Source organism: Polyodon spathula, chromosome 17 (assembly GCF_017654505.1).
Source record: "Polyodon spathula isolate WHYD16114869_AA chromosome 17, ASM1765450v1, whole genome shotgun sequence".
NCBI classification, from domain to species: Eukaryota; Metazoa; Chordata; class Actinopteri; order Acipenseriformes; family Polyodontidae; genus Polyodon; species Polyodon spathula.
This window is the reverse complement of record NC_054550.1, coordinates 12660026-12686600: the sequence shown is the minus strand read 5'-3', so window position 1 is coordinate 12686600 and position 26575 is coordinate 12660026. Positions and strand designations below refer to the sequence as shown.

Below are 26575 nucleotides of genomic sequence, written 5' to 3'. Positions count from 1 at the left end.
TTAAAGAATATTCGTTTAAACACATGTTACCATATAAGTTTTTACTTTTTCTGGATGTTTGACATAACGTTATCCACTTTCCATGTCATACAACGGATGGAAGAACTCAAACTGTCAGAAATGTTAAGATTGCTAAACATTACAAATGAAAAGGATACACATTTTCTTATAAAAAATGGTTTACCAGGTAACAGTAATGCGTATTACACAACAAACCTTGACTAGAGAACAAAGGATCGTAAAGCTTGGTAAAAGCATACACCAACAGTAGACGAACGTTTCAGCAAGTGCGTACATCAAAATACTGCTAGGAGTTCCCTACTTTATTAATGTATAGCATTAATAAGGTATACTGGGATACCCTCAGAGAGCCTGTTGTGGTTGGCAAAATCCAGGGTGTGATTCCCCAGTGTTTAGAGCGCTAAACATGCTACATAATCAAGATACAGTCCTGAAGAAAAGACAGCGAAGAGTACAATAAACATGATTATTAATAAACCTCCACAACTACAGGCGGCGCTGTGATTTACATCACCATAGGCGTTTAGAAATGGCTATTTACAGGAAGAGACGTTACTTGGACCGTATCAATAATGAGATGATTTCCTGATTGAAAGGGCGTCTTTTAAACAGGTACGACTGAGCAACATGTATACGGTATGTACAGTTAAAACGCGAAGGTAAACTCAGTTTTTCTTTCAGTTATGGAGTAAGTTTGGTTTGGTTTGGTTTGATTTGGTTTCTGTTAGGGCGCGTAATTTTGGTAAAGAAAAGTTCACATACTGTTCCGGAAAGTCTTTGCTCATTTCAGATACCTCCCCTGCCTTAATTATAATTAATGACTTCACGAATCTGTCGTTGTATGTTTACTTGATAATTAAAATAATCATTGAAATACTATGATATCGTTACGAGTCCTAGATGGAGGGTCGCTGGAGCCTAAATATAAAGTGTCGGCACTTTGGTCATGTTTTTACAAATGACAACTCATTTGTAAAAACAGTTTAACAACTCGACGCTAAACAACACAATTTAATACAGTACAGTGAGGCTAATACTAGTGACCTGGCGGGAAAAAAAACAAAACACGCTTGTGTCCGGTGGGCCGACTGGTTGGGAAATCCCCAACGAGCTGTAGAGGCCAGTAAGCCACAATCAGGTACCTGCTGTGTAGTGTGATCGCTCAACAGGTGCGTCTAGGGTTGCCACCTGGCCCCGCCATTCCGGAACACTTTTAAGTTTGGTTTTTAAGTTGCCCTTAAACTGAAAGCAATAAACACGTGAATTGAGCACTCAGTACTTGCTTAATTGATACTGCTTCTTAATTATCCGAATCATTGTGACAATACAAATCTTACAAAATAAAAAAAAAAACATTTTGAATAAACGTGTGTAGGTTTATTCAAGATATTTATTTTTATTTTGTACAAAATGATATTTCAGTTCTCAATAGTTAAAAGATGCTATTTATATCCTATTAATTATTAATATATAGCCCTAATTTACATTGACGCTCCCGATTAAGTAACAACACTGATCCAGTGTTCATTCTGTCTGGTGTCAGGAATAGTGAACAGCTGCTCAGTATTATTGATTTCAGTGGGAGAAGGTGATATACTATTAGAAACAAGAAAGAAACTTTAAAATATATATTTTTAAAACTATTAATAAAATATATAAATATTGATGATGTATTTATTTATTTATTTATTTCATTTGTTAAAAGCTATTAGTGTATTGTCATGCTGCCTCAAGATAATTAATCACCAGAATCAATTTAGCAAAGGTTTAGGGCTAAATTCACATGTTGATTTCCTTCAGTTTAAAGGCAACTTCAAAATACTCTTCTGTCTCAGTGTTCCAGAATTATGGGGCCAAGTGGCAACCCTAGGTGCATCCCCACCCAACTTCAGAAGCCGGTAAGCCACAAGCACGTACCGGTACTCCAGTGACTGTGTTTAGGTATGGGGAATACAAGAATTATATTCAGGGGATTCAAGTTTTTAGGATTTATTTTTTTAGCTGATTTTTGAGTTTTTTGTCATATCATACTTGAATGACACATTTATGTTTCTCTGAACTGTTTCTTGGGTCCCAGAATGATTAAATCCCAGAGTAGCCATTATCACTACAACACCTGGAGTACAGATGATGGCAGTTTCAGTTTTATGATAAAATAAAGAGCCACTAGATTGAGGCAAACCTTCCAAATGATTGAATATGCCCTGAGGAGTGATGTTTGGATACAGAGCTCATTAAATATTTAGCATTGTGAGCTTTGACAGGGAGGAACAAACTAGAAGTCTCGAGGACAGCCACCAGAGGGTGTGAGCACAGCTGGCCCAGATTGTCTTAATTTAGGAAACTTGGTGAAAGAAAGAATTCAAGCTCAACTGGTCTCTTCAGCAGCTGCCAGAAAAAGTTGTGTGAAAGTTGCTTGGTATTTCATGGCAATAACGGCTACAAAACAGCATTAGCTTTTTTGAAAGATCCAAATTAGCACTTCTATTACCGCATGTCACCTGATCTGAAGTGGTCCAAGATCATGGGAATGGGGTTCTGGTGAAGCTTTCAAAGATCATGGGAATGGGGTTCTGGTGAAGCTTTCTAAGATCATGGGAATGGGATTCTGGTTACGCGGTCCAAGATCATGGGAATGGGGTTCTGGTGAAGCAGTTCTAACTGTGTCAGAGTTCTGGAAATACTGACACAAAAGGCTGCTAAATCAAGGATACCCGCATCAAATAGGTAACGGCTGGCCCAACACAAGTTTGAATGTTTTGCTTGGTCAGAGTATAAAACATAAATATAAATGTACCATGTAGAGCAAGGATTTATGTCTTGGTGTCAGTCCATCAATGCTTTTGTCTATTGCTTATTTGTTTATTTAGCAGAAGCCTATTTTACAGAGATTAGGGTGTGTGAACTATGCATCAGCTGCAGAGTCACTTCCAACAACATCTCACCCAAAAGACTGAGCACAAGGAGGTTAACCTCTTAACCCCCCAGCCTCCCACAGGCAATTTCCGCCTGGATGGCTATGGCCTTAAATAAATCACATTATCTTCCAAAGTATAGACAGCACAGGCATGGTTCAGGGCTTGAATTCAAGGTAACCCACTGGCCAGATTTGATATAAGTCTTACTCAGTACCACACTGGAAGGAGATATCCAAAAAAAACCCCATAAAAAACAAGAAACGCTTTTCATTTGTTTATATTCTATCATCATTTTTTCACCTTGTAGCACATGAAAAGAGCCAGATTTTTTTCCACTGCTTCCAACATGTCTTCTACACTGGATAAAAATTTGAAACTGATTGAATGAATGAAGGGATAAAATTCTACATGAGATTTTACAAAGCTAAGTCCAAGGGTCCCCAAACCTCTCCAAAAATGAATATTGAGTAAATCTTTATGGCCAGTCATATTTCTTGAGCAAGATCTAAAAGGGAGGTGACCTTCTGGCACCTCACATGCTATACATTGCCACATGAATTTGATTTTTTTAATCCTCTTTTTTACTTATTTGTCCAATATTTCATTCAAAAGGTGGCCTTTTTGGAGAGCTTTGGGGTGCCCAAAATGTATCCATGATGAGTATGCATGACAAATACTCTGTTCATATGACACAACTGTCAGGCACATTGCTCTCACATAACTGTGTGTTTGTGCAGGAGAATGTTGCTACTGGGATTTTTTTTTTGTAGCTCTGAATTTTCAGTACCTGACTGTATTTTTGTTACTCACTTGCTTGAAAGTATGTAAATGTCAAGAAGCAAAATAATGAGGTTTTTTTTTCAAAATAAAGTGGTTACACTCATTCAAGCACTGCTGACACATGACCATATGTTGATTATTGGATAAAGGCATCTGCTAAATGTCAATAATGAGATTGCAGACACCTTTGCTGCACTAAATCAGGCTGCCAGACTGAAAACACCTCAGTTCCTTTCATCTTTACTTTGATTGACATGTGGCAAACAAAGGAATTGAGTGAGTGATTGCTGGAGCAGGCAGACAGCTTATCTTGAAAGGCTAAGAAACCTACACTGTCTCTAGGTGAAATATAAAAAAGTTTGCTAAACACTCCCATGTAATAATCTAAATCAATGAACATCAATGAGAAAATAATAAAGACGGCCGGGAAGCAACAATTACTTCTTGCAACTGAAAATTATGAATAATAATAATAATAATAATAATAATGTGGATCCATTATACTTACAAATCCTGAAGAGCCTCCAATCCATCTTCAAATACTGCTTCACAGATGCTGAATCAGCGCTCTGCAACCCAGAAAGTAAATTTCGCCGTCACTTTCACTATTATCCATCTCCTCCAAAACTTCAAAAAGACTGAATCGACTTCTTTTGGGATGCTTTGGAACACTGCTCGCCATTTCGTTATATTTTATATAATTTACAAATTGAAAAATGATCAGAAAACGGTAAGAAACCTTGATCCTATGTGCATAACACTGCGCCCTCGCTTGCAAATATCTGTCTTGTTTACATATGCACATCGATTACTCTTCAGTGGATTAGGCTACAAAGTCAAGGTATGAATGGAAAGCTTGTGACCTCCCCTACAACTTGATCAGTGAGATTTCACCATCAACAGATACATGTAAGGCCAGAGCAGCGAAACGCACAGCTAGTCGATCGGAGTTGTTTTTGAACTGTGAGGTACTAGATACATTGTGAAGGGAATATTTCAGCGGTGAAACGGCAAATTCGAAAAATTCCTTCGCTGTTTGACAGTAGGAAAACAATGTTTTTGATATTGAGTCAGGTTTTTTTGCTGTTTTGCTTTTGTAATAATATTACAGATGATTTTTGAAATATAACATGTAATTGCAGTACTGATGTTCCGCCCGCGGAACAAGGAGGCGTAAGAAGTTAAGTGAGTTGCTCAACAAAGCAGTGAGTGAATATGAACCGGGGAACTCCTGGTTACAAGGCCTCATACCTTCCTTCCTAGAAGCATTAGCTCACATGTTGCTATTACATTGGATCACACTAGGGATGTGCTTTTGGTACTTTTTATGAACTTTTAAATGGTATGCAGGTGTAAGCATTTAAACGTATAATATCTACATACACACACACACACTGTTTCCATTATATTATGATGTATATTGACAGCCCTGGTTTGTACTGCCCAAGCAGAGAAACTTTAAATAAGCAATTAATATTTGAACATCTTAGACTTAACTACAAAGTTTAAACAAAGAAAGAAAACATACACGCCAAAGTATATATTAAAATATACATACATTTTTGATTAATTAATTTATGGGCATTAGTTGATTAACTGGTAGATTCCTTCACACACATTTCTCATAAATAAACCCAATGGGAATTTGGTCTTTTTAAAAGCTTTTGTATTATTATTATTATTATTATTATTATTTTTTTATTATTATTATTCATAGTAAATGTCTTTCTTTGTATTTCTACTGCACTATTCAGATGTACTTCTGCTGGCCCTGTGGCCACAGTCCAACTAGCCGTAATCCTGATGGAATGGCATGCCTCTGAAGTATGCTGTGATAGCCATGCTGGTTGAGCTTGCCATGGAGTTGGTAAAGATCACCAGCTCTGTCACCACCAAAGCAACCCCAGACCATGACACTGCCTCCTCCATGCTTGATAGTGGGAACCACACATGCAGAACTCATGCACTCACCCTCTCATTCTGTTTTATTCTGGATTTTTTTATTTATTTATTTTTTTAAACTCCAGCCACAGTAATTTCTGAATGTTTTCATTTCAAATGTTGAAGCATTGAACGTGTTTTTGTGGTACGGCAGTTTTGTTTGGCTTATCTCCTCAAGTTTCTCGAAATACTTCCAAATGTTTTGCTTTGTTCTTTTTGTTTTTATAGATGCCATTTTATAAAAAATATATAACAAACTTCAGAAAAAAAAAGAAAAAAAAAAGCTTGTCATTAACTTTATTACCCCGTGGAGTAACTACCATACCACGCCTACAACAGTATGAAAAATAGAATGCACCAAATGAAGCGCCACGACGACCAAGAATAAAACCCACCCCAGTGTCAATCTTTCTGTTTCACCAATTAGAAAAACTACATGGAACAATTGCCAAACCCCTTCCTTTTTATAATATCCACCTGTGACACCACAGCAGCAGGATATGTGAGCGACAGACTGCTGTATAGGATGATAAATTACAAAAATTAGTACATTAAAAAATATGCGTTTGGTGAAATTTATAACATGAGGAATTATGTATCTAGCATATTATTCAATGTTTAACCACTTTGGAGTTTATACGTTTTAAATGTTTAAAATTCCCATCCCTAGATCACGTGTGCAGCTATTGTATTAGATCATGTGTAACCTATTGGATCGCATGTGTAGTTGTTGCATGGGATCACGTGTAACTATTGCATTGCTTAGTTTTATTTAATTTCTCTTGTTTGTTTTTTAGGTTCAGTGGCAGATGTGCTGAAACAAACCTTGGCAAGCTCTGTGTGGGAAGAACAAAACAACTGAAGGAGGAATTCTTTTAGAGTGTTTTTGTGCCTCCTTCAGATAGGAAAAGAACAAGATGATCTTTAAACAGCAGAACAATAACTAAACATGTCAAACAGTAAAACACACTTGACATATCTACTAGGCAGTGAAAAAGAGAAGTGCTAAATGTAGATTCTTGTACATTGTATGTGACTGGTGAAAAACATTGTGTGAACCAATGTCCAGTAGATAGCCTAAAAGGAACTTTCAAAGTGTTGAGGGCAGTTCTGCTGAGAGATTTTCCAAACTGCTTTTCTGGTGGGATGAGGTTTCCAGTGAATTGAGTGACTGACAAAGTCTGAGGCTATATTTGGACAGGCTGCTTCCTAGAGGGTGAGTTTCACAATGGCTATTTATCCTGTGCTGGAGTGGCACATTTGTATTGAACAAACTCACATAACCCATTGATCCAAGTGTAATATGTTATTATGATTGGAAATCACATATGAGAAATCAACCACTCAGCGTTGTGGATTGTCAGAAGTTCAGTATATTATCCTGTGTACAGATGTCCTACAGAACAATTCTGAAGTTGAAAGGCAGCAACATGTACAATGTTTGCAATTTTTATAATAAATGAAATCTCTTATAGTAAAATCATTATATTGCACAGCTTGAGCAATTTATATTTACTTTATGGCCCTCTTGTCCAAACTGCACGACATGTCAGCTCTTATACAGAATTTATCTCAATCTTGGGATTTGAGAGGCAGACTGCTTGCACCTGCATATATTGCTTTTGTACTGTGACTTATGTGCATGCAGGTTCTTTTTAGTAATAATTAAGTGCAGCCATGGCAGGGATTTGTATATACTTTGTCTCTCTCTGATAAAGCCTACTTGTTATAAAATTAAATCACAGCGAGTGCTATAGTAAGTTCACTATCTCTTTTAAGACATGGTAGGATTGAGTTCCTGTGGGACACAACAGCATTGTGCTGTTCAGCACATTTGAGGAAGCTGAAAGTAGTAGAACTGTTTTTTGTCGACATTAGCTCCATGAAGGAGTCATGCTGAAAATGGAAGTCATGTGACAATTGCTTTTCTTGGTGCTGTAGATCAGGATTTCCCAATCCTGGTCCTGGGGGACCCCTGTGTCTGTTGGTTTTCATTCCAACTGTGTTCTCGGTTACTTAATTGAACCCTTAGTTTAACTATTAGCTTAATTATATATTTTTCATTGTTTTCAGCTTTTAAACAGTTGGAGATTTCAAGTTAACTATAACTTGAAATGGGCAACATTTTAGGAGCAGAGACCAATTTATATTTAAGCACATTATTAGTTTAATTTAAGGGTTTGATTAAGTAATTGAGATCTCATTTGAAATGAAAACCAGCAGACATAGGGAAACCCTGCTGTAGATGATTCAGCTGTTGACTTGAAATTTGGTAACTTTGGCGCAAGGGCATTTAGTTTGCTTCAGTTTGGAGCTCGGACTGGTAAGTCAGTTAATATCTTTGACTCTTAAAACATGTAAGTTTTTTTTAACTTAGCCTTTTACTAGTGAGTAGTTTAGAGCTCTATAGCATGCTGGGATGCATGTTCTTGAAGGACGCTATACACTAAAATTGGTTTGGTTTGATAGTGTGTTCTAGCGGTAGAACGACTACTAATTGGATAGAGTTGAAAAGAAAAATCTTAATAAATCAGGTATTTGATAATGTCTGGTGCTCCGTTTGTCAACATAATGTTCCGTAACACTGTACTCTTTGTGAACTATATTTTAAAACTACATGAATTTTTTTAAGCTATTTATGAATGTTCTGAAATGTACATGTTAATGGATTGCAATTGCAGTTGCGTTCACCTGAACCTGCACGCTTCAGAATGACTTTGCAATCATGTGGTGTGCAATTAGTTGGCTATCGGTTTCTAATCAACAGTCGCTTTAACATTTGGCTAGGAGACTAGTGGATGATGCTGTTCTACCCTAGTGTGTTCTTTAAATTGAAACATTGCTGTCTCCCTCAGGATGGCTAGCTGTGACACAGAGTCAGACAGCCTGGACAGTACCTGCTGTGGAGGGCGGTCTGGCCTGGGCATTTCCTTAGAGAAGGGGGAGAGTATGGGGAATTCCAGTGTGGGGACCTCTTACCACCAGACCCCCGACATAGAGGCGCACGCGCAGGGCTACGATGTGGAGTTCGACCCCCCTCTGGAGAGCAAGTACGAGTGTCCCATCTGTCTGATGGCTCTGAGGGCGGCTGTGCAGACTCCCTGCGGACACAGATTCTGTAAGGGCTGCATTGAGAAATCCCTCAGGTGAGACCCCTTGGGCAGAGCGGAGAGATTCTACAAGCTAGGATAGAGAGACACTTGCTGTTACGAAAACTTTGTTTTTCTAAATTAAGGTTATCATTGAAAAAATAAGAGATTTTTTAAAATTTGAATTAAAACTCTTAGCTTTCAATTAAAATGTGAATGCAGCTAAGATAGACTAAATAATATTGTTTTGTATAAAATAAATACAAGTAATTGTAGCTAACACAATAATTCCATAAAGCTTAGCCCTTTTGCACTTCCATTAGTTACATAGCTCTCAAATGTGCAGGTTTGATCAATCAGGGCTTTCCAAAATGTTTTTCATTAAGGTCCAGGACTCGGCTAAAATAACTCAGGGTCCCAGAGGAAATTTTGGGGGAAATTTAGGATATTTTTTTTAACAATAAGAAACAAACACGAAAAGCCACAAAAGGAAAGTATGAAGAATGAAGAACAAAACGGTGTAGCAATAGAAACAAAATTCCAACTTCCTATTCAGTGTTGCAAACAATGCGTGCTCTGCTTTGTTCCAGAAGACACTACACTAGAAAACGACATCAACATAATTAATATCAAACCTAAATTGAGGGGAGCTCTTAAATACCATTATACACAACTGTAACCATTATTATATTCACACAATTATTGTTTTGAGATTCAGCTTTTATTAGGGAGCTCCCTTAAATCCCTTGTTTAGAAAGATAAAGGGTATTAATGCTTGTGACAGACTAGCCGTCTGCCTTTTTGAGTGTGTGCAGGAGATCGAGATGGAGGTTGAATTTGATATGCCCCACAGGTGAACAGGATTTATTTACATATCAACACACTGAGCAGCTCACGAGACACTACCAGCAATAGTTGTGCACGGAGCACATACAACACTGTGTACGAAAACCTTGGTAACTATGATAATTTGGAAAATAAACAAACGGTACCCAACATCCTAACTACTGTCAGTTCTGCCGGTTGTTTATGAAGCAGTCAGCAAGAAAGCCTGAAATGGATTTCAGCAAAACACGCAAATGTACACAGGAGGTCAGATGAAAGGGGGTGCAACTCATTATAGTGTTTAGTGCTTCAGTCTGCTTTGATAGAAGATGTATCCAGGTCAACGCCAACATTTCGAAGTTTGCACCTCACATAAAGCAGCTGTATTACCTGCATGATTTAAAAGAAATCAATATATATATAATCTACGATGCTCATGTCAAGCGGACAGACGCGCATTCCTGGGACGCAGACAACTGCAAACCCGAGAGTCCCGAAAAAGGATACGGGTCCCCACACCCCTGAGAGCCTTGCAAATGTTATACAGCAGTGTCTTCTGGGTCAAAATGGCTTGCAAACCTAATATTACAAACCTAGTACCGTATATCCTGTTTTAAAATAAAAACACTTTGAAACTACACATTTGAGACCTATTTAATGAATGGATGTGCATGGTGAAAAAAATGTTGAAACTATTTTGTTAGCTACAGTTACGTACTTAAACACCTTATTTTTTTTTTTGTGTCATTGGAGAAGATCAATATGTAAATGTTTCCTAATATAATGCCAGCCATTCATAACTGTACTAGTGCATAACATGTAAGAAAGTAGATCCTTTTCAGCTAGTGCTTTCAGTAATGTCAGTAAATTTAACTTTGTGGTTCAAATCTTATTTGTTACTGTAAATTCTAAAGAAATCAGTGAATCTTAACAGACTGATTAGCTGTTGAAGAACAAGCTCAAATATTGTGCTTCGATTTTATTTAATATGCCTGATCAAATATTAGCTTGTGTATTTTTTTATTATCCTTGCAGGCAGGGTGGCAGGCATATTGTTTTAGCTGCAACTAAGTCATTTAGCTAACAAAATAATTCCATAAATTCTTACCTGCTGTGCACTTCCATTCATTATATACGTCTCAAATTTGCAGTTTTAAAAGAAGCACATGTTAAAGAAATCATGTATTTTTATTTTAAATCATGGTATCTGCTGCTGCTCTTGATTTAAAGAAATCTCTGTTTGCAAGCCAACTTTTCAGATGGCATTGCATTTGCTTGGTCAAATTCTCCTTGCCTCTTCAACAGCTTATTTCCTGTCATTAACTAACCAGCTACATCCCTTATTGACTGACAAAGCATTCAGCCAGTCACATCCAGAGAAAAAAAAGGGGCGTTTACACTGGCTGCGACACACATGCCTTGTGCCTCGCTTTGTGTTACTGCAGACTCCTGTTCACACCGAAGGCAGGCTTCCCCTATAAAGACGAAAAGTTGTTTTGATGCACACAGAAACCCTGCTGAGTACCTGGAAATAAACTCAACAAAATGCTTTTTCGATCAGAGAAGTTACTTAAAGGAGCTCACGTTGACATATACGTAAATATTCACTTGCCCGATCGTCCCATCTAGACACTGACAGCCCTCCATGCATTGGCGTTTTGGTCTGCATGCCCGTAAATAGTAAGTGTTGTATTATGTAGCTCTGGATGTTAGACACATGCTGGATGAGCTTTACTACTTCCATCTTGTTTGTTAATTGTTTGCGAGACATTTTCTCTGGGGAAAGGAACCTTCTTACTTTTACCTGATTGGTTGCTGGTAGGATATGCCATGAAGCAGAGCGGTAAAAGTTGAAATAAAAGTTGAAATTTCTTGCACGTCACCTTTGGTGTGAATGCCTTGATTGAAAAGAATAGCTCTTTGTTTCTGCAGTGCCCTGGTGCTATGTCGTGTCCAGTGTGAACGTCTCTTAAGGCATAGAAAATAAGAAAGTTCTGTATCCTAAAGCATTTTTAAATGCTTTGACATTTCTCAATATCTGCACATCTGAGATCTATGTAGCTAATGGAAATGCAAAATGGGAAGATTTTGATATCACTTTAAGAACTGCTCATCCACCTGTGCTTGCTGTCTGGTGCTTCCCTGTAGTAGCTATGCGATTCCGAATTGCTCTCAAACCTGTGCTTGCTGTCTGTGCTTTCTCAGGGATGCAGGACAGAAGTGCCCAGTGGACAATGAGATTCTGCTGGAGAACCAGCTGTTTCCTGATAATTTTGCCAAGCGAGAGATCCTGTCCCTCACTGTGTGCTGCCCCAATGAGGGCTGCATGCACAAGATGGAGTTGCGCCACCTAGAGGTGGGTCAGACTGCAGGTTTGGATGTTGTTGCTGGACTCCCATTTTTGAAGAGTGCAGTTTATATAGGTCTTATTTTTGGTTTTGCAGCGCACAGAATAACATTTTTTGTTGTAAAAATTAGAACCACATATTTGTTTTGAGCATTGAAATCTATTACACAACATATTGCAGTAGCTCAGCTACTTAATGCAGTATCTTTTATTTCAGTCTTTAGTTTATGAACAGCTAAAACACTGCACTCCCAGACATATTCAGAAGCAACATAAGTGTCAGTGATCACTTAAGTGCATTTTATCGATAAGAACAACCATTGACATGACACACTTACATGAGAATTACACTATGTAACACAATTTTTGTTCCTGGGTAGTAAGTGTTATTTCCTAATTGCTTATGCCTCAAAAGTATAAAAAATGGCTATTATTCCCCACAAACTTTGCTTTTGTGACCAGGAGAGTGATATTTCAAAATATCACTATTTCCAATGGGAAAATGGGCAAATAAACAAACATATGAATCCAAATTAACATGTATTTATACTAAAGTAATACAAAGATGACTACAAAAGATTTAGAAGCGAGTAGTTTTTTGAGATTTACAATTATACTGTATTTACAGTATAATTGTAAATCTCAAAAAACTACTCGCTTCTAAATCTTTTGTAGTCATCTTTGTATTACTTTAGTATAAATACATGTTAATTTGGATTCATATGTTGTTTTTTTCGGACTTTATGTGAACGAAAAGACACACATTTGCCCATTTTCCCATTGGAAATAGTGGTATTTTGAAATATCACTGTCCTGGTCACAAAAGCAAAGTTTGTGGGGAATAATAGCCATGTTCTATACTTTTGAGGCATAAGCAATTGGGAAATAACACTTACTGCCCAGGAACAAAAAAAAAAAAAATGTTTTGTTACACAGTGTTATCACTCAAGTGTTGCTTCAGTGTGGCTGAATAAATGTATTTAGGGGAACACTTGGCAACCAAGAAACATTTTCCAACTCATTTGCTTTTCTATTGAACAGCTTTATTTTGGCTTATCCATCTGTCCCTTTTACATCATGCTTGCAGACATTCCCCTTAGATAATGTTCCCAGGGATGGTTTGTTCTTATTCACTGAAACTCTTTTACCTGTGATTGCTTATCCAATTGTGATACCCTGAGTTTCCTCAGTCGTATTTTACTGATTTGTGTTCTGTATTGCCGGGCCTGTCACCAGACGCACGTGTCTCAGTGTGTCTTTGCCACTGTGGAGTGTCCGCTGTGCCACACTGCTGTGTGGAGGAGCCAGCAGGAGGAGCATATGAAGCAGGAGTGCCCACGCCGAGTGACCAGCTGCCAGAACTGTGCCTCCTGCATCGTGTTCGAGGAGCTCCAGGTGAGGACAATGCACTGGCTCTTTTGGTTTCACTGTCTTAAAGTACATAGTGCTAGCAAAACATTTCCAGTAAATCTTACCTAATATAGAATACCATCATTTTGTAGGTCTAAGATTTTCCTGTGTGAAAAATGCACAGGTGAATGATTTTTAATTTTTATTTTTTTTTAATGATAATTTATTTGAAGCTGTTAGTGAAGAAAATGTATGGAATGCACATTGCACATACTTCAGTGCTATACTTCTGGTCAGATGTGGCATGAAGGAATAAGTTGACACATCAGATAGGAAAAGCAGTGTTTGGCTTCTGGGAGTTTGGGTTCTTTTAAAGGAAATAAATGACAAATATTTAGAATGTTTCATGTTTCAAGCTCAAATTCTGAGTCATTGGCTATGTTTCCATTGGAGCTGTTAATTCTCTAAAAAGAAATGTTTAATCAAAAAATGTGTGATTAAGCCCAGTGGAAACCTGCTTCATTCACATATATTTAGCTATTATGCGAATTTCTAAATACTCTAGACTCTGTTTGCAGGCACGCTGACTATTGCATAGGTTCTTATCTTAAATACTGCCTTCTCGTGACATACACAGTGTGTGTGTATATATATATATATATATATATATATATATATATATATATATATATATATATATATATATATATATATTTGAAGCGTTTTAGTGGGAGTTATTCTTGGCTCACTCTGATAAAGCAAAGTCTCAGGTAGTAATTGTGCATGCTGCGCTTATCTTGAATAATTTACATAAAATATGCATGGAAATATTTTTAAATAGCATGTTTACACAGATAACCATGAATAAACTAAAATAAAAGGATAGATAGCGTCTCGCTTTGTTTGTTTGACAAATTTGTCAACACTACTCTGTTTTAAAGATTACTCATCTCCAGTACAATTATTCAGAGAAAGTAGATTCGTAACTAAATATAGTAGTACAGTGTTTCCCTGGTCTGGTGAAATAAAAAACAATACAGAAATAGAAAATTTAATTCCGAATACTGAAATGTATTATTTTTCTCAATAAATTCAGTGCTTATCTGGCATATTAACACCCCGCTTATGATTGGACAGCTGCGTAAAACTTTGCAGATATTTGACTTTCCTATTGGTTAAACTTACGGTCGGTACCTGCACCTGAAACAGACACAGTTTATGTCCCACCCAGCTAACTTATGACTGGGCTACTGAGAGACAATGCAGATAGTCAGTTGGTTGATCGGATCGCAAAAGCCGTTCAGAAAAAAAAAAAAACAGACTGCTGTGGCGCTTTTGTTGGAAAACGTGTTTTAAAGCTTTATTTTCCCACGCTAACTTGCCAACTGTGTTCACTACCCATAATTTAAGAACAGCTGCCGTGGGCATGATGGCCTGGCTTCGTGGGCATGACTTTGAGGACCAATGTTCTAAGTGATAACGGGTTCTTAGTTAGTGAAGTTAATAGGATTCTTCAAAATACAAACTAAATAAGCATCACAAGTGAATAACATAATAAAGCACACACAGTGATAACATATTCAGTACAAAAAAGGAAAACAAACCAGTGAATATGAATATATTAAAAAAAAAAAAAAAAAAAAAAAAAAAAAAATATTAGCTATAAAATTAACTATATAATTCCCAAGTACTAGTTTATAACCCTCTGTACCAGGGGTCTCCAACCCTGGTCCTGGAGAGCCCCTGTCCAGCAGGTTTTATAGGTGTCTTTACAGCATCAGTGGCTAAAGAATACCTATTAATCTTAACTAATTAAGTTAATAATTGGTTCTGTTAAGTAACTGAGAGTTTGGTTGAAACGAAAACCAGCAGCCACAGTAGCTCTCCAATACCAGGGTTGGAGACCCCTGCATTATATTATAATCCATTTGCCAACCTGTTTCCCACTGTTAAAATGCCTTATTATAAGAGGATATATAAAACTAAGTCTACATTTTAAAATGGGTTAAAAATGAATTAACATACAATTTACTGATGCATACTTAAAACAAATAAAGATAAAGTTAACCCTTTGTACATTAAATTAGTAAAACCAATAAAACCAAACATATTAAATATGGTGTGTGTACAGTTATGCCAAACGTTTTACATCACCCTATGGAATTAACAAATTCTAATAAAAGTACGATATGGCATTTCAGTGTTTCCTCTAGAATCATAGGCCTGATGGGGGTGGAGTAAGTTTGCTGTTACGTTTTACACAAAGTGTAGGTGTCGTCTGTGCAGCTTATTTTACATGGCTTGGAGAAAAAAAAAAAAACAGCCATAGCCTTCTGATAATAGTATTCAGAAACTGGAAGTCAGTAAACCTCCAGGCTGTGTTTCAAACAAACACTCACACATTTGATTTTTAACAAGTTTGATTTGCCTTACATTGACACTTCAACACACAAACTTTAACTCATGCAAGCGAATTGAAAATTGATCATTGGAGGAAATGTCAAAATAAGTGAAAATATTCTCCCATATGGATTATTAACAGCATTATACGTCTTCATTGGTAATTTATGCTATTCACCTTGTATAATCGTTAGTTACACAAAGCAGTTCCTTTAGTGTTACAAAGCAATCAACCTATGATTTATTTTTTAAAGGTTGTAAACCTATCATGGTCAGTGTTGTACCGTCAGGGGCTGTACCCGGGGTCCTTTACCCATTCCTGGCTCTAAGTTTAGATTTTTAACTATTGGCCCTTTGGGCCACTGAGCTAGTGTTTTTACTGGTCCAGGTGCAATTTTATCTGGCCCAATATATTTTTATATATTTATATATTTTTCCCATGATGGCTTTTATTTTCAATATGTTTCTATCTGTGTATGGTAACCAAAGAGAGCCAACGTCTCAGAAGAAAGTGGCTAAACTAAGCCTTTCAATATATGTTACTTCAGCCAATACTGTATTCAAGATTTGAAAATGTATGTGTACAAATGATACTCATTTTTTCGCAAGCAAACCCGCAACCAAGCTGTTTACCATATGGTCTCAGTAACGCTAAAACTGAATTATAATAATCCTAATTAGGGATGGGTCAGTGTAGTCAAATACACAATTACAATTACAAAAATTTTCGAATAGCAAATTACTTATTCGAGTACACAAAAAAAACGTATACATTGGCTACTAGTAGAATCAAACGCATCTATTTTTTTAATGCTGACGCTTAACATGTGTTATGTCAGTTTTAAACCAGTTGTTATTTGCATATTAATCGTAAGGACCCTAATTAATTATGCTGTGCTTGTAATAGCAACATTCTACAGTAATCATATTCTGTTTGAAAACGTTGCCTTGTTTTATTGTCTTGTTTTTAGCTAATGTTAACAGATCCCTGCATGAGTTCCGCTGTAATGATTGTACACAGCAGCTTCTGTAGCTGTTGCTAGCCAGTCATGAAACAGCTTCTTGGAACATGCCATCGGCTAACTTTGAATGTGTGAACTGAAATCAAATAATGTATATAGCAAGTGCTAAAAGAAGTAATCCAAACTTGGGTAACATCGAAATTAGAAAGGTAATTTAACGTTATGATGAATATAAAGACATATTAAATGTTAAGCACAACAACTCGGTGACTAATAAGAAAAGGCAAGATACTTGGAGTTGGAAAGGAGTTCTTTTTTAACTCTGGACTGCAGTTCAATGGAAGACATCTACTGCTGACTTTCTATGAATGGAAGGCGTAACATCAACATTTGCACTGACCATTAAAAGTACAACCAGGTATTCTTGTTTTTAATTATTTACAGGTTATTGAATAAACAAATTAACTTAGATTCATCTGATGTCAGTACTTGATGGCTAGTTATAATTAGTAATGTTGTAGCTATTGTAATGTTGGAATGTGTTTGTTGTTTTGGACAGGTTACAATATTTACACTATGAAGATTATTTTATAAATATTGTTTGTTAAGTAAACAGGTGTAGAATATTTCGGTTGCTATATGATAGATGTTACTTTATATTGAATACACTACAGCAAAAATTATTATTTGGTGGTTTGTGCAATATTATGCTACTGTTTTAATTGGAAGAGATACGCGCTGAGACGTTGCTGCTCATTGAGTTCTGCATTTTAATTCAGTAAACTAAAGGAAAAACTTGTGTCTAAAGAAGCAGGTTGCTGAAGGAAGAAATCTCCTTTGGGCATTGTTTATTCACTTTGTGAACCCAGCTAAACCTTACCGGCTTACACTGTTATGCTGTCTGCTTGTACACATGCAATTGCCTTTTATTCTTGGCTGTGTAAGAGACCAGAGTTTGGGTAATCTAATATGATGTAAACAAAATGTTGAATTCACAACAAATAAAGCTGCTGTTTTATCTGCAACAATGGGAAACCGATGGCAAACAAGGCAGAATGTTACTTTTTTTTTTCACTGTCATAATGAAGCCTCCACTCTAATGTTTGTCTTACTTTCTTTATCATGTATTGATTTCAGCTCTTACCTTTTGCTTATTGGTTGCTTGGTTGTAGAAAACCCGATTTGTAAAAGATTTGCCATGTCGTGTAAATGAGTACCACCAACACAGCACTTCGGTACGTAGTCTCAGAATGTGACTGTACAACAAATATGACCTGCGGTGGGAAAGTTAGAAAGTTATGTTTTAAAAAAATGGTTTGTAAATTAATTGTTAGCTTTTTGCCACACTGGCCCATTTTTCTGGATTCATGAAGCCGTAGCACTAATATATATTATATGTATATATATATATATATATATATATATATATATATATATATATATATATATATATATATATATATATATATATATACACACACATATATATATATATATATATATATATATATATATATATATATATATATATATATATATATATATATATATATATATGTGTGTATGTATGTATGTATTATTCTAGTTAATTGTAACCAGCCCAGTCAGACTTGTGGGGAGGCGAGGCAGTGCAGGAGCCTTGCAGAGCCTGCTTTGCTAAAACAGACCTGAAAACTCACTTCATATGCGTAATTATAATTTTTTTTTCCCCCAATTTTGTAGGCCCGGCGGCTGCCTTTCTTGACCCGGCGGGCCGCCGTGCCTGTAGAATGGTAGGGGAACTATTTCATTTGTATTGGCGTCCATTGCACTTTTTATTTAACATTTGCTTCCATCGTATTAACACCTGTGGTCACAGGTAGGTAATCTGCTATTATACATCCATAACTTAAAAAAATAATGACATGTGAGCTGCTATTTTGGGATTCTTATTAAAACACTTCTAGATTCTACCATATTTCATGTCAGAAGAATCTGAGAAGGTGAGGTGGGAAAGATCCCAAAATGTGGTGTGGAATGACCCAGAAGCAGCTCATGTGTCAGATGCATTCCTTAATCAGGAAGTACCTTTTTTCAGCGCTATGAAAAAAATAACATGAAAAAATCAAATATGTGTTTGAGAATGTGTGCCTCTTTCATATTGGAAAATGTGAGATCTACAAAGTGATGGTAACACACAATAAGATTTACTGAAACGATTTTGTTAGCTGCATGTACTTTTGACTTATGCAGCATAATTTACAGGTGCTGAGGACCCCAAACGACTACTGTATTCACACACTTGTGCAGTTTGGTATTCTATTAGTAATTCTGCATTTTTGTATCAAGTATGTTTTAATATTGTCTAGTTTCAACTAGAAACTGACAAAACATTGCAGGTTTCCCTCCTGAAAAATCTTTAAGAAAAATGTACTGTTCAAAAAAGGGGGATTTGGGCTTGAAATGCCCAGTGTTCAGGATGCAGTACAAATCAGGGTTAAAGGAGACTCAAGCAGAGCACACTATACACAGGGTGAATTGCAGGAATATGTTTTATAACCGTTATCAGATAAAGATATAGCTCGGATGTGCAGGTCTATATAATAACTGGTTTATCAGACCATGGTTTCAACAGCAGAGCTGCAGCACATCTAGCAGTCAGAGGCTTGTTAAAGGAGTGCTTGGATGAGAGGAGGTACAGGGCTGATGCTCGCAGTCAGAGTGTGTAACTGTAGTTCACATTGACTCTTCTGCTTCCTGCAAGGGGTAAAGGAATGCACCCAAAGTAGACCTTTTAGATCGCAAGCCAGCCAGTGGAGTGGCCTTGGAAAGCTTGAATTTTGGCACGCACTTGTAGGATCTCTTTTAAAACTCGCTTTTCTGTGTTTTCCTGACAGTACCATGACCAGGAGTGCCCCCTAGCGATTGTGGTGTGTGACTACTGCAGCACGGAGCTCACTCGGGAGCAGGTAAGACGAGTGGGAGGGGAGAGATCTGGACAGTTGCCTTCTCCTCTGCTGGGCTCTGTGAGATCCAAGATATTTGCTTCTGTTTTTGCTGATGTACATTTGGTAAAGTAGAGGAGAGGGTACCTCCACAAAGAATTGCATGTGTTTGTTTCTCTGCTTGGGTCTTTCCAGGGCCTTGTAAAAATGACAATCTCTGTACCAGCACTGGTTTAGTTTACTGCTTCATTAGCCTTCTCTGCTTTTGATCGGATAACATAACTGGTTCCTGAAGGTGTATACTTTAGAGATGCCGGTACTTATGTTGACAGGCACCTAACTTACAAGAAATTTTAATTAAATAATAATATAGAACATAATATTGGTGCCTGTGTAAACAAGTGTTGGGCTATAATTAAATTCTACTATCAATAAATGGCTGAAAGTTTTTCAACTGATTTATCTCAATAACATGTGGCTCGATAGTTTCTCGAAACCACAACTACAACTATATCAGAATCTTAGCGGGTGGTTTTATACGGGTTGTTTGTATTTAGTAGAAAATGAAATTCTGAATTGTGAAAGATTTTTAGTATACCTGATACTAATAACTTGAGTTTTAATTGACATCTTGGGCATTTTACACCAAAATAAATATATTTCATTTTAATAAGGTGTTATTCATAGTATGGCTTTATTTTGATATACTTTTCTGTTAGTCAAATATAACATATAGTCAAGTGATACTTGTCATAGTTATAGGCAGACAATTGTCATTAGGTTTCTGTTGAATAATAAATCAGTGATGTGTACCCAGCCTGGTGTGCCCTTCCTGTTTCTAGTAGTAAATCTGGAGATGTTTACCCAGCCTGGGTGCCCTTCCTGTTTCTAGTAGTAAATCTGGAGATGTTTACCCAGCCTGATGTGTCCCTCCTGTTTCTAGTAGTAAATCTGGAGATGTTTACCCAGGCTGATGTGCCCCTCCTGTTTCTAGTAGTAAATCTGGAGATGTTTACCCAGGCTGATGTGCCCCTCCTGTTTCTGGTAGTAAATCTGGAGATATGTACCCAGTCTGATGTACCCCTCCTGTTTCTGTTTCCTGGGACCTGAAACAGTCTCCTCCTATTTCTGGCATGACCTCCTCATATCTAGTCATCTCTCGTGCTCTCTCTCACTCCGTTTCAGGAACTGGGTAATAGTATGACAGATGTATAGTTTATCCTGTAGGTCATGCACCAAATTAAAATAAACTAAATAAACACATGCAGGTAAAAGCACTTTTTAAACCAGAAATTCCTTAAAAAAAAAAAAACCAAAAAAAACTGCAAGCCTTTGACACTGTAAAAAACAGCAGTGAATCCTTTAAATCATGTATATACTGTTTTCAAAAGAAACATTGGGAAAGGTGTATGATGGGTTCTCAGTTATTCCTAAAACTATTAATGACTTTTTAAAAGAATGGGTATTAAACAAAAAACAGCCTTTTGACAAAACATTTTGATTCATGAAATGCCATTTTCAGTATAACTGTTTTAGAGGGTTTATTAGTTAATTCAAATTTTAACACTGTTTATCGTAAGGGAATGTTTTTAAACACTTGATTTGATTAGAATGGGACTTCTCTTTTAAATCAGTCCTTAATGTTTTGTGAATAAGGCCCATATATTCATTTCCAATATCATTGAGATATGTTTGGTGGTTGCTCTCAAGATGCACAAGAAATTGTTTCACCCCTACAAAGAGCTGTTGTAAAGAGATGTGGTGTTCTCCTGTGTGCGAATGTCCAGTAGAAGGCCTGCATGCTCACTGCTCCTGTGTGTGTTTGTTTGTGTTCCAGCTGCAGTATCACTGTGAAATGGACTGTCCTCAGGCCCCTGTCGCCTGTACCTTCAGCTCCTTCGGCTGTCCTGAGAAGGTGAGCTTCTGGAAAGCAGGGTCCAGCCTCGTTTTCATCCCTGCTGCAGCATGTTCCAGCACATAAGTGATCCCACTTTCTTATTGCTTCAATTGTACGAAAGACAGGCAAAGTACATGCATACTTAATGTTGTACTTTCAAGCTAATCCTGCTTAATAGGCTTTTGTATCATTTTACAACAGTCTTACCTGTGTTTCACTATTGAGTTTCCATATGAAAAGAAACCGAATTTAAATGATGCCTTGAAAGGGGTTATATCTTATCAAACAATGTGTGTTAAGTTGCATTTGCAGATGTAAAAGATGCACATATTTTTCTTAATTTTTTTCTCCCCAAGGGGTAAGGTCTTTTCGATGCCATTGCCTTGGCTTCACAGCTCCACTATACAAGTCCTGTACACTGTGCATGTACAGTACTGCCCTGTGAAGACCCTGCTGTCACAGCAAACAGAGCTGCTTAGAAATGCAATCACTAATAGTTTTATGAGAAGACATTATATTTGATTATAAATACTTCTAAAAAAACAAGCAGTTAAATGAATGTACCAGCCAAGCTTATTTCCTCTCGTGAACTCCTAAACACCCAGTCTTTTCCTTAGCGAGGGCTACAATTGAGGTTTCTTCCATTGCCAGCTTAGCTTGGGAGAACAGTACTTTTATGTACCGGACAGAGTGCCTTGTAATTCTGTTACTAAGAAATACACATTTTTCAGGGGCGTATCTAGCCTTGTAGCTCGACTGGTTCACTAAATTCTACGGTTTTGAACACATTTGCAAGTACATTTACGTAATAGATGAAGTGCAAAACAGGTGTTTTAGTTTGCATCACAGATACAAAATCATTGCCAACTGTTACTGATGCTTTGTGGAATTGTGATTTTTTTTTTCTTGGTGTTCTTTCAGTTTTGTAACTGCTGAACCCCAGGTTTTTAAATGACTTGTGTGTGTAACCTGTCAAGTTTCTGAGCATTTTGTATTGTTTTTCTACCAAAAAGCATGCAGTAGTTACAGTAGGCTCCATCGCCAACTGCTGAATAAAGCAACCAAGAAACTGTGAGCCATACCCTCCTAAGTGACCCAGCTTTGTTGTCTGATGTCTTGTGCTTTGGGAATTCATATTTTTCATTAAGGCTGCCATGGCTGCATGAAATCCTCATAGCACTTTGCATCTGACAAAGTGTGTGTTTTTACAATGTCATTTATTGGCTATTCTGCATCTAATTCTGCAAAAATATGATATGTGTTTTGATTTGATTTCTTGTATTGTACAAAATTGTACAGCTGTTTTCCTCCTCTACCCTGAGCCTGTGCTGTTGTCCCCAAGATGGCTCGCTGGAACACTGCTGTATACCCTAAAACAATAACATATTGTACAGATAATCTCATATATAAGCATTTTATTTCTATTATTATAAACATATTTGTCAATCTTCATGTTTTAATATTTTCACAATTGATTGATTGTGCATGGCCAATAAATAACCAATATTAAATAAATAATCTTAATTTTTGTGTAGTGCCTTTTCATAGTAGACAGCTATTACCAAGTGCTTTACAAGATACAAGACTAGGGTGTGTGATCTATGCATCAGATGCAGTCACTTATAACAACGTCTCACCTGACAGACAGAGCACAAGGAGGTTAAGTGACTTGCTCAGGGTCACACAATGAGTCAGTGGCTGAGCTGGGATTTGAACCTGGGACCTGCTGGTTACAAGCCTGGTTCTTCAGCCACCGGACCACATTGCCTCTGTTCAAACATCAAAACGCATCTCAAAATAATGCAAAATTCGGCAGTGTACAAAGTTAGTTTTATCCTTCACAGTACTAAGTTAATCCACTTGCACAAGATTATCACAAATCTTATTTGGTATGCTGCAGTCAGGATCTTGTTCAGTTTCATTTAACAGATGATGCCTGTGTTGATTAACTTCTGGTACGCTGCAATCGTGATTGGCAGGTTTACTGACTTCAGTGAACTAAACATGCTTAATCCACTAGTTTGACACATCAAGTGGACTAAAGTTGGTACACTGCAATTGACCTTGAGAGTCATGGCAGCCATGAAGTGGCTATCAGAAGTGATAGAGGTGGGACGTAAACACTTGCAGCTATCTGTTTATTTATTTATTTATTTAAAATAAATAATAGAAAGTCTCAAATGTCGAAAGTGTAGATTTGATATTTTGTTTTCTGACTTGTTGACGTGAACCAATGTGAACTGCTCTGAGTCCGCACATGTTTTTAAATGAGTGCAATACTAAAACATTCAAGTTCTGGGTAAAAAATTAAAATAAAGGTCGCAGTTGGTATATATATATATATATATACATACACAACACCACCACACACGTGTGTGTGTGTGTGTGTGTTTTTAACACTATAGCAGTGCCGATTCTGCCATGATAGGTCCCTTAAATTCAGAACATTTACATGAGAACAGTTGCTGATTTTTATTCAAAATGTATGTTTTATCAGTAACTAAATATAAACACCTTTTGATTAAAAAATAGTAAAAAAAAAAAAAAAGGGATTTGTTAGATGTGTAGTAATTACCAGATATAGACATTACATCTAGTCGAAATGTTTGTCAAAGAAAATTACTTTTAGCTTTACAGATTTTACCATTGAGTGTTTAATAGTTATGTAGGTCTTAGAAGATCATTCATTATTCACTTAGTTAAATCTGCCCCCTTATTAATGAGGCTATCTCCACGTATTCTAAGGCTTTATGGTTGGACACTTTTATAATAAAGTCCAGCTGTTCTCTGTTTACTTTTCCATTCATTTTTCATCTTGTGTTGCAGATGCAGCGAAACAAACTGGCGCAGCACATGCAGGATTACACGCAGATGCACTTACGTTTGATGGCACAGTTCCTGCTCGGTAACCGCATGCCGACTCATCTTCCAGAGAGCTCTGATCTCCACTTCGCCCCGTCCCCCTCTGCCGGGCCCATCCCCCTGCCTCTCTCCCTGGCTGGGGCTGCTGCTACAGCCCCCTCTCTCCAGTGCCAGTGCTCTGCAGCTCTGCAGGACCAGCGTGAGACTCTGCAGCAGCTGGAGGCCCGTCTAGTTCGGCAGGACCACCAGATCCGGGAGCTGCTGGCTATCAAGGAGACTGAGAGCGTGCAGGTGGGTACTCTGAAGAGGCAGGTTCGCACACTGGAGGAGACGGTGAACGAGCTGGAGGCGCAGCAGTGTAATGGCATCTATGTGTGGAAGCTGGAGAACTTCTCCAGCTACCTGAGCAGCCAGGTGGCCGAGCAGCCTGTGGTCATCCACAGCCCCGGCTTCTACACGGGCCGGCCCGGCTACAAGCTCTGCCTTCGACTCCATCTGCAGACTCCAAGTGCTCCACGCTGCGCCAACTTCATCTCCCTGTTCGTGCACACCATGCAGGGCAAGTATGACGGCCAGCTACCCTGGCCCTTCCAGGGAACCATCCGCCTCTCCATCCTGGACCAGACTGAAGGTGTTGTCCAGCAGAACCACGAGGAGGTGATGGATACTAAGCCGGACCTCCTGGCCTTCCAGCGCCCCACTGCCCAACGCAACCCCAAGGGATTCGGCTATGTCACCTTTATGCACCTGCAGAACCTGCAGAAGAGGGAGTACGTGCGGAACGATGCACTGCTGGTGCGCTGCGAGGTCACCCCGCGCCTCGATGTGAGCAGCATTCGCAGGGAGGGGTTTCAGCCCAGGGGCACAGAGCCCCCCATTTAACATGGAGGTTCAGCAGGGGGTGATACTGAGTCACTGGTGTTTCAGCAATATTATAGACAAGAAGCAACATTACATAATGCCAATATGGTGCTGATTCGATGTGACGAATACTCAAGGTCAAACATTATGCAGTCTTATCATGGAGGTTATGTATCGTAATTGGAAACATCAATCATATAAATTTGCTTACCTATTTCCTTTTAAAATATATATTGATGTGCTACATCCAGCCCAGGATACAGCAAAGATACTGATGTTTTTTTGTAAACACTGCAGGGTGTTCTTTGGGTCAATTACGGCGTTTCATTTGTGGTTCAGAAGCATGCCAAAGAACTGAACTAAATGAGTTCCAACTGCAGCATGCTAATACGAAGATCTAGGAAATGAGTTTAGCCAATATAAACAAGTGGAACAAATCAGACTGATCATAGGAATCAATCCATAGACCGGTATATACAAAATAAACCAGTGTCTTACACTATTTTAAGAAACATTTCCCATGCCTTGTAGTGCGCGTGTATTTTCTTAAAATATCTATAGACACAACAGCGTATTGTTAAATGTTTAAAAAGGGAAAAAAATAAAATAAAAGGGAGCAAAGCTACTTTATTACAGTTGAAACAATATTCAGATACTCTTAACACTGCAGCCTCTTAAGAGACACAAGGACTGAAATAAAGTTTTAAATAAAATAGACTGCAGCTTGCACAGTATAATGTTATGTATTAAAGGATGGAAAAGCAGAGTTAAGCAATGTGCACAGAGGTGGATACTAAAGCAGAGTAAAAACAATAACAATTAAACACAGCAAATACATTGGAAAATAAATGTTCATTAACATGCAAAATAGCCGATTCAAATACATCACTAGTTGTGTGCCTAGTTGAAGTACTGCAATACAGACCCTTGGCTGATTGTCATTGTGGATTCAATCTGACTGACAGATGCAGTGTACACCTGGGGTACATGGGTTTGTTTATTTCAGTGCAATTTCGCTGCCCCTCAGTCCTTATCTGATCACCCTGTCATTCAGTCCAGGACACCTCATTCTAAACTGGCAATTCTTGGATGTGGGCAAGAAACTAATTTCACCTTAGTGAGAGTCAAACCCAGCTTGCTCGGATGAAGTAAACATTGTGCACTCTGACCTGCACTTGCTGGGAGGACGATGTTTTGGTGTCATTTGTTACATTTTCCTTCCGTGGCCATTGTGATTATCATGAATCCCTGAAAGAGACTTGATAACGTGACAAACATATTTCTGAGACCACCCCGTGGTCTTCAACAGTATGGTTCCCAATGTTTGAAATACTATTTTATCTACGTATTTCTTTATGCCAGAAAATAGCTGTAAACAATAAAATATTTTTTTCTAAA

At 37.7% G+C, this 26575-nt stretch overlaps 1 protein-coding gene across 2 annotated transcripts; it reads left to right on the top strand.

The window, feature by feature from the left end:
* Positions 1–546: 546 nt before the first annotated feature.
* On the top strand, positions 547–26575 carry LOC121329873 (TNF receptor-associated factor 6-like). 2 transcript variants are annotated; one of them, XM_041275844.1, is made up of 8 exons: positions 547–633; positions 6458–6876; positions 8516–8806; positions 11780–11930; positions 13158–13316; positions 19510–19581; positions 21395–21472; positions 24281–26575. In XM_041275844.1, exons 3-8 carry the CDS (start codon positions 8517–8519, stop codon positions 25196–25198), a joined length of 1668 nt encoding a protein of 555 aa, XP_041131778.1. In that variant the 5' UTR covers positions 547–633; positions 6458–6876; position 8516; the 3' UTR covers positions 25199–26575. The 2 variants fall into 2 exon arrangements, with proteins under 2 accessions (XP_041131778.1, XP_041131777.1); XM_041275843.1 differs by having other exon boundaries at positions 564–657.